We start from the raw sequence: 9,908 nt of genomic DNA on the forward strand, positions 1-9,908 counted from the left end.
ATGATACACTCATGCTATTGAAATTATTGATCTATATCTTTGTGTCTATGATTTATGTGTTTGTGATTTCATAGATTGGGTTAAAAACATATAATTTAGTTCATAGTTATCTTTTTCCTTTCTGAAATTAAATTCAATTGTTTAATCTACAAATCTATATAACATCACTTGTGAGATGAGTTGTTGCCAATCTTGTGCTTAAACACAAGACAAAATGATAGGATAAAAACCATTTCCTTATTTCATTATTGCAAAACCCCCCAAAAATATTGTTTAGTGTTACTAAATATGTATTTTGTTAATAACATAGTGTCTAGGGTTAGTTTCTCAATAAGTTTTCCTTTGTAATTTGAAGAGAAGTTTCACCTCACATAGTGTTTCAGTTTGAAATGTCTTGGAAAAGACTAAAGTGCTAATATGTTTGGAATTAGTTGTGTTTTTATCTTATTTTATTTCAAAAAAAAAAGTGATTTTATATTTATAACACAAAATATATATAAAGCATATTATAAAAAAATCCTATTTTAACAGAACATAAAAAACTAAGGAACTAGGTACTTAGCTCATGGAATAATAATGAAGATGGAAACTCTGACTATTGCAAATCCAGTTATCACTTTGGTTGATGAAAAGAAGTGCAAATAACTTAGTTTTGTTACTCTAGAAGGTATGCCTAAACATGGTTATCAAGTATTGTTAGTCTGCCTATACCCATTTGGAGAGTGACATAATATGGGGGTTATAGGAATATTAAATCATCTTATCCCATGCTTAGGTTTGTTATTTATTTTGTTCATAACCGTAAACCCTAATTTAGTTTGTTATCACTAGCTTGTTCAATTTAGTTTGTTATCACTAGCTTGTTCATAACCCTAAACCCTAATTTAGTTTGTTTTCATTAGCTTGAAATGTGTAAAATACATTTGATCGTAAACCCTAATTTATAAAAGAAAACCTTAAATAATAGAGAAAATAAAATATAAAAGAAAACAAAACTATAAAATGTTGAGAAGGTGAAAAATGGCGTACCTAGGATGGCGATGAGAACTGGAAAATTGCTATCAAACATGGGGCCCCGTTTTTGTTTTCCTATTCACACTGCAACACTTGACAGAAAAAATGAAAATGGGGAGAAAAAAAACGCAAAAAATGCATTTAAGAAACGGGGCCCCGTTTTATTTTTGTCTCAGGGCCCTGAAACATAACAGGGCCCCATTCCTAGCGATGTGTTTCCCAACGCGTAGACTTCCCCCTAAGTGGGACTCATCTTTGTGCATTTGCCCCATACTAAGCATGTGAATGGTATAATCTTTCTATTTTGTTGTGATTTGCATGTTTTAGGTTCTTCATTGGTGTATGGTGGATTCTTGATTGTAGAACTAGGGTTTGGTTGGATCTGTAAGGTTATGCAATAGTTTAATCTTCCAAATTTCACTATATACAAATAGTGTAGGATTATTGGAATACAATAGTTGTTTTCAATTATTGTCATAGATCCAGAAAAAAAGGAGAGAAGTTTTTTAGTGTTTAAAAGAAAGAGCATCGTTATCCCAATGTTAGAAGTGTTGATACCAACAAACCCTTTATTTACACTCACATCTGTTTTCACTAGTCTATTTCACATGATTAAGACCTAGCCTCCCAAAACCTTGGAGTGGGTATCTCTCCACTTTTCAAGAGAGGAAATCCTTGCTCACATCGCAGTCAACCGTTATAAGAAAAATATTTGAGTTAGTTTAAAATTATGATTAGGGTTTATATAGGTGAAGGTTAGAGATTAATTATAGTTAGGGTTAATGTTTTTTATTAAGGGGAAACACGTTTTGAAGGGCCCCTGCAACCCTTTACATCAGAATATAAAATAGATATAGCATTGACAGCCCAACACGATAGAACATTAAAAAAAAAAAAAAAAAGGACTACTTCAAAAGACAAGAGGTAACCCATAAAAATCAAACTAGGGATAGAACTTGACTTCTCAACAAAAGGAGAGAGCCACAACCCAAAAAAAGAGACTGCCTCGAAAGACAACAGGTAACCCATCCTAAGACAAGGCTCGAAAAACTAGCCCACAACGAGGGCCCTCAAGATTTACAACTAGCCTTGTGGGAATGAAGAGTCATTTCGAAGGAAGGCTTGGACGTCTTTGAATCTTTCCCCTTTACAGTAATCCAACCCTCTTCAACTCTAGCAATCGTCGCAGACCAATCCAAGAAGCCCAACACCGATCTATCTAGATTGGAGGAAGGAGCGAGAGGAGAGGGAGCTACGACCGTCGCAGGTACATGGCTACCATCAATAGATGAGGCAGGAGAAGTAACAACACCCTATGAAGCTGCTGGCGGGGTAAGAGACAACAAACCTTTTTCAGCAGAAGAGACAACAACATCCTGTAATCCAGCATTTTTAATCATCGACCCATCCTCAGTGGCATCCGAAGAAACAAGATTAATGTTAGATTAGGGTTTAAACAAGGTTAGCATTAGGGGTCAATTAGGGTTAGATTTAATGTTAAATTAGGGTTGAGGTTGGGTTTAGAATTAGAATTAAATGTAAGATTAGAGTCGGGAATGAATTGGCATTAGTATCAATGTTAATTTATAGAACCATTTCACATCAATCTCATTACAATCAACTCTTTACTATTATTTATGAATATTAAATATTTTCAAATTTGATATCTCTTGGCATATTTTACTTTGATTTTTTTAATATATAAGTATGTTAGTTTTATTTTTATATATTCATCAAAATCTCTTAAATTATTGTATTCATAAGATATGCAATGGTAGCAAAAAGTGAAGTGTGATAGTGTGCGTGTGTTAACAAAAACTCTTATTTTTTATCTTGAATTTGAGAATTAATTATAAACATAATATTTTCAAAATGACCACATAAAAAAAAAGAAATGCCCTCAAAATAAAATAAAATAACATTAAGCTAAATAAATTAGTTCTAATTGATATCTCTAAAGGAGGGGTCCTATGGAAGGGGCTTAAGCTCTATTTTTAATAGATAGATGTACAATCACACATACAAATAATCTTAACCACTTTAAAAAAGATAAGTTTCACAAAGACGATTTATCAAATAATAATGATAGATACTTCCACCCTTTCTTAAATTCTTTGGGCAGAACAATTATCTTATCCAGCATTTTGATTTCTAAATTTCAATTAATTAATAAATTACAAGCCCCTGGAAAATACAAAGGGCAAACCAATAAATGCTTTCCGCGTGTACCCATCATAAACGGTCAGAACAATTTATCTGTAACCAAAATGTCTGTACAGGAAAAAAGAGAATATTAATTTGATTTATCAGACTCCCCTACTTTCAACACAGGCCTGCAAATCTTCTGAAGCTCTGCGTATCTTTCCGCGTCAAAATTTCTGATTTTCATGAGCTTTCTCTGTTTAGATTTGAAGCGAACCGCGTGAAAACTCTCGAAGCTCAGATCCCTTTTTGTAATGAAGGAGAATACATATCTTGCACAGAGATAACATGATCCAGCACAGAAACACGCAGGTTCCATAACATCCCATGAAAGCTCCCAGTATGTTAACCAGAACAAAACACCCGATTGCAGGATGAACAATCCCAACCCAAAATACATTTCACTGCCTACTTGCTTTTCCGATTCCATGTCAATTGCTTTCTTTTCCTCTTCTAAAATTTTCAATTCGTTTACCCAGTTGCAATATCCCGAATTCAGAACCAGAACATTTTCCACAGCTCTGGCTACCTGTACCCGAAAAATAAACCCACAAAATCAGTCAGTCACTATTTAGAAGATTCACAGACATTCAGTAATGGCAGAAATTGAAATTTTTACTGAAATGGATTGAAAGTTTCAACGAAATGGGTACCTGTTTAGGATGAATATACACCCTCTGGCCTGTTATTATAATGTCCCCTGATTGCTCCAGCGAATGTATGATTTCTCTGCCTTGGTGGGCGTTCTGTGCACAATTTGTGCACAGTAATAGCAATTTTTTGTACGAAATGCAGGCGTCTGAGATGCCTCGCAGCTTTCTTTTTGCAGTCTCTAAATGTACACAACTCTGTGTTCCTGCCGCGTCTTCTGTAGATAAGGGGCATTTTGATGCAGGGGAAGAATGGGCATTTTGATGCAGGGGATTCGGGATGAATTGATCAGAGGAAACATAGCCTTGTAAGATCAAGGAATAGAGATGAGGCTGTGATGGGAAACAAGTGATTTGAGCTATTTGGCGATGGTGAAGGAAGTATGGAACGTGCTTCTGCAGAGGCAAGGTCGAATCCTGGTAATGGTGAATACAGGGTATTATGGCGTGGAGAGTATTTGGGGGTTTTCCAGAGAGCAGGGATCGTACTGCTTTCCTTAAAGATCTGCAGATATTGGCCATGGAAATCGACTGTAGCAGGTAGAGGATGATCTGGGATTTATGTGAGAATGATAGAGGTCGCTGTTAGTGCCACCGTCCCGTGTAAAGATTGAGAATGACAAGGGAGGCAACGAAGAATGTACATTATGTGAGTGAGCTGAGCTGTACACGCTAAGGTAAGTACAAAGTAAATGGCTGAGCAAGTTTCTTTAAGGGGAATTGTCTAAGCAAAAGAAATTAGGTGTCACATTTTTGGTCTGTGATGAGTTTTCTCGTTTCTCAAGGAGGCGTGCAAGATTTCTTTTTAAACTTATTTTAATATATTATGTAATTGTTAATACAGTCCAGCTGTCACAACCAAAACTTCAAACTATTAGTGAGGTTAGGGTGTGGACAAGGGTTGAGGGTCCCACATAACAACAATAATATATGAAGTCAATTGATAAACAAGTAATGAAAATGGATTTTGATTTAAGTCGCACTAATTTTATATATTATTTAATATTTGAGATTTAGTTTCTTAATATGATATTCTTTGAAATAAACAAAAATAATTAAATAAAAAGAAATTACTTATAAAAAACACTCCCTCTTGTGTGTCTCTTCCCATTTATATATTATTTTATTTTATTTTTCAGATTTGTCATTATTGACATCAATGCAGTATAGCGAGAAGAATATAGAGTGGGAGATAAAGGAAAGAGGGGAGGAAAGAGAGAAAAGTGGGAGAGATGGTAAATTGCGGATGCATTAAGTAAATGATGTGTGTGCAACCAAAGTTTCTAAAAAGTAACAAATATTGATCTTCATAAACTCACACTAGCTTTATATATTATTTAATATTTTAAGTTTACTCTATTAAATGTGACATCCTTCAAATAAAAATGAAAGTATATATATAGTTTGTTATTAAAATCTATGCAACATAGAGAGGTGAATACAAGAAGGGTAATGAGTGAGAAAAAGATCACATTAACTTTATATATTATTTTAATATTTAAAGTGTAGTCTTTTAAGTGTGATATTCTTAAGATGCAAAAAAAAAATCAAATAAAGATATTTTATATTAAAAATATTTCATTTCTTTATGTTTATTTCTGTCTTTATATATTATTTTATTTTTCTTTGATTTGTCATTATTAAAATTCATGCAACATAGAGGGGGAAATATAAAAAGAGAGATAGAACATGTGTGTGTGTGAGAGAGAGAAATGTGTATATGAAGTTCCTATAAATTTGAGGTTATTATTGATGAGATGTGCATATCGATATCCTACATCATTTAATTGAAGTAAATGGAAAAGACAGAATATGAACAAAACTGCTTTGGCTAATTAGCAATTTTGCTTCAGAACATGGAACATGGCTGTGGGAACTAAGACCAACTTGATATATTTCGATAATATATCTTTCTACATGTACAAGTTTTCATGATAAATAAGATTGATAATGAAAAATAGGTAAGATCATTTTGATAGTCTTGCCTCCTTTCTTTTAACACTTAATGATCAAAATAAACTTAATCTCTCATTAAAAAATTACCATCAACATAATTAATAAGTACAATCAAATCTATATCTAAAATATTAAATAAATATTGTCTCAATAACAAATAACAAGTATTAACACAATGAAAGAGCAGATTGCAAAGCCCTATGACTCACACTTTGTTTGTTTCCTACTTTCAACTTATTCCCACTCTCCCTAAACGGTTGGTCTACCCAGCAGAAAGAATGGTAGGTGCGGCAGAGTCAATGAACAAATTCAATGTGATGAGTTGCAGAGCCATTTTTGTTGAACCCTTGTACACCATTGATTCTATACTCGCTGAGAATAGATTTGAAACATCTGTATACCCACTAAAACATTAATTTCTCTCATACCCACTTCCGACTGGATATGCCCCCATCAAAATCACTTTGTTTCCTCATCCCAACGGCTATGTTTAATAGGTCTTTCACATTAGGTAGGTTGCCTTTCATACGTTCAGTCACATCTACGCTTAATAAGCATTCACGTGAAGTTGCAGAAATAGAAGGCGAAGAGGAAGAAAAATAAAAGTGGAAGACGACCAAAGAAATTAGGTCGCACAGTTATCCATGCGTGGACTCGGAGAATAGCATTCAATTTGTTGAAATATTTGAGTTGGTCATAATTAGTTTACCAAAGTCAAGGATGAATAGATTGAAGGAAGGGGAATACAAAAGATTTTCTGGGGAAGGGCTTATCTATAAATGTTGATTTAATGCAAGGATGAGGAATCAACAGTATTATGGATTGTAAAAATCTAATGTCGTCAAATTCATTTGTATATTTTTTAATTTAATTTTATAGTTATGTTAAGATAATGTTGTGATATTTATTTATGAAGTCATCTCATGTTTGACTTATGGATAATAGGTTCACCATAGATTTCTTTTGAGTCGGAACTTTATATTTGTAGGATGATGTATAAGAATGTTGATGAGCCTTTTCACACATTATACAAACTACATGTTTTCACTCAATCTCTCCTAAAAGAGGTAGAAACTAAGATATTTCGGACCTCCCAAGGTCTCTTTTGTTGGGTCACAACAATGCAATATAAGTAAGTGTTCATGCAGCCCGTTTTGCATTTCTAGTTTCAAGTTGAAACATATATTTACCAATCTCCCTAAACTAAAAGGTTATATAAATAAACTACAAAAGATAGAATAGGATTGCAAGAAAATAAATGATTAGTGTTATCTTAAGTCCACATTATCAACAAAGTCCAAAAAACATTATGTATGTAGATCATTTGACATCAATTCTATTAGATTTCCACAATCCATGATTATGATAAACAGCTTCTGGATTTGAGGAAATTACCAATTCCAACATGGAAATGAATTCAAAAAGACTTTAGAACAACAACTGCTATCCATTCACACATCCATTATTAACCTCAACCACCATGAAAGATGTACATATTGATTAACCATGCCCTTTAAATTGCTAATATTTATGCACAAATGCCCCAATAGTTGTTCAAAAACGTGCACAAATGGGTCAATTATGATCCAAAAAAACTAAAAAGTGGGCGGTTATTGGTACATGTGAAATTTATTAATGGGCTTTTAGTTATATTTTTGAGGTTTCTTTAAAGTTAGTAATTGGTTGTTGGGTGCACAAGGAATGAATGGTTATTGGAACTATAAGGGCTATTGGTGATCTTCCCCTAGTCTCCAAAGTGTGATATCCTTAAAATGCACCAAAAGATCCCAAAAAAAATCATTATATATTAAAAATACTTCCTCTATATATGTATATCTTTATTTGTATCTATATCTGCATTTATTTTTATTTTGTTTCATATTAAAATCCATGCAACATAAAGGGTACTATAGAACTAGCAATTGCACCTTGGTGTGCAATGTGTACGCCGAAAATATTTGGAAGGTCAATTACATTTTTTTAATTCAATTAATTGCGAACATTTGTATAGTATATGAGGTGAAGTGGTAGGTCATTTAGCAAATGATGTTGTTTGTGCAACAAAAGTCTCAATGGAGAAGTGACAACTTGAAATCAACTATGCATCCTTCTAAACGTGATAGAGAGAAAGATAGATATACAGATGTTGATGGAGATGGAGATAGAGGAGATGGATACAAAGAGAAGCAGATGGAGAGATAAAAAGAGAGAGGAGAGATAAATAGACCTAAAAAAATTAAATATATAGATAAGGAGGGAGAGATAAAGAGGAATATATATAAGATGGAGTGATATAGAGACATGGATATAAAGATATATAGAGATGGGGAAAGAAAGATAGAGATAAATAGAGATAGATAGATTAACAGATAGATATGGAGTGGAGAGAGGGACAGATAAATAATGGAGATAAAGAGTAGGAGAGAGAATGAGGGAGAGATAGACAAATACAAGAAGAGAAAGGGAGAGAGGTAGAGGTAAAAAGATATATAGGGGGTTACAAAGGGAATGTGGGAGGGAGAGATGGGGAGAGATATATAGAGAGAGAGGGTTGAAGAGAGAGGGAGAGGTAGAGGAAAGAGAGAGAAGAGGGGGAGAGGGAGAGAGATGAGGGAGAGAGAGGGAGTGATAGATCAATTTATATAGAGAGAGAAGGAGAGAGGGAAAGGGAGAGATATAGACAAAGGGTGATATAGAAAGATAGAGAGGGCTAGGGAAAGAGAGAGAGAAATTAGGGGAGATTGTGTAGATAAAGAGATAGATAGAAAGAGATAAAGAGAGGAACAAGGAAGTATATATATATATATATATATATAGAGAGAGAGAGAGAGAGAGAGAGAGAGAGAGAGAGAGAGAGAGAGAGAGAGAGAGAGAGAGAGAGAGAGAGAGAGAGAGAGAGAGAGAGAGATTTGGGTAGACAAGTAGAGAGATATAAGGAGATAGAGGTAGAGCAATATGGATAGAAATAGATAGAGAGAGAAAGAGTGGGAGAGGGATAAGTAGAGAGAAATTAAGAGATGGAGATATAGAGTAGGAGAGATGGAGTGAATAAGAGAGAGGTAAAGATAATGTGATATAATAGAGAAGGGGGAGAGAAATAGGAAGATAGAGATAGAAGAGACAAGAGTGAGATAGGAAGAAGGTGATGAAGACAAGTAAGAGAGATATAAAAAGGGGGTGACAGGGACAGGAGAGGGAGAAGGAGATATAAGGATAGAAAGAAGAGATAAAGAGAGATATAACTTGAGAAAGATAGAGTGGGTGTGTGAGAGAGACAAGAAGTGCTATATAGAGAGAATTATATAGATAGAACAATAAGAGAAAGAGGGATATAAATAATGAGTTAGAATGAATACGAGATGGATAAATATATAAAGAGGGAGAGATGGAAGGTGAGAGGAAGAGAGAAGGAGAAATGGAGATAAAAAGGAGACAATGAGAGAGGGATACACAGAGATATAGCAAGATAAAGATATACAAGTAATGGACAAGTCAAGAGAGAGAGGGGAAATAGAGAGATAGAGATAGGGAAGGAGAAATAGGAAGTCTGTGTGAGTGAAAGAGAGCCCTATAGAGATAAAGATAGGGAGAGATAAATAAGTAGGTATGTGTGAGATACACAGATAAAGGATACAAGGATGGAGATATAGAGAGGTAAATGTAGTGGGAAATATAGAGAAAGGAGAGATAAGGATGTGGGAAGAGGTAAGGAGAGAGAGATAGAGAAATAGAGATCAAGATGGATATAAAGATGGAGATGGAGATGGTTGTTCATTATTGTTGATTTTTCAACATATGACACAATAATTTTTTTTTTACGTTGAAGGGTCTATTCATTTTCATCCATTAAAATGGATAGACAACACGAGTGACATCAATGAAATCATAATAGAAACAAATATCCTACACATTCTTTTCAATATGAGGGATACAAGTATATTGTTGATGGAGATGGAGATGATTGTTCTTTATTGTTGATTTTTTAACATATGCCAAAAGTTTTTTTTTTACGTTGAAGGGTCTATTCATTTTCATCCATTAAAATGGATAGACAACATGAGTGACATCAATGAAATCATAATAAAA

At 33.9% G+C, this 9,908-nt stretch overlaps 1 protein-coding gene across 1 annotated transcript; it reads right to left on the minus strand.

Annotated features, from left to right (window-relative positions):
- Nucleotides 1-3,064: 3,064 nt before the first annotated feature.
- Nucleotides 3,065-4,515, minus strand: LOC131034726 (calcium uniporter protein 4, mitochondrial). Its single transcript, XM_057966300.2, has 2 exons — nt 3,870-4,515; nt 3,065-3,745 (listed from the first exon to the last, which is right to left on the minus strand). Exons 1-2 carry the CDS (start codon nt 4,386-4,388, stop codon nt 3,308-3,310), a joined length of 957 nt encoding a protein of 318 aa, XP_057822283.2. The 5' UTR covers nt 4,389-4,515; the 3' UTR covers nt 3,065-3,307.
- Nucleotides 4,516-9,908: the final 5,393 nt, after the last annotated feature.

Source organism: Cryptomeria japonica, chromosome 5, assembly GCF_030272615.1.
Source record: "Cryptomeria japonica chromosome 5, Sugi_1.0, whole genome shotgun sequence".
NCBI lineage: Eukaryota > Viridiplantae > Streptophyta > Pinopsida > Cupressales > Cupressaceae > Cryptomeria > Cryptomeria japonica.

Coding starts and splice junctions, on each gene's coding strand:
- LOC131034726 (XM_057966300.2), bottom strand. CDS start 4,388: ATGGCCAATATCTGCAGATCTTTAAGGAAAGCAGTACGATCCCTGCTC. Junction 3,746..3,869: donor TGTATATTCATCCTAAACAG/GTACCCATTTCG, acceptor TTTCGGGTACAG/GTAGCCAGAGCTGTGGAAAA.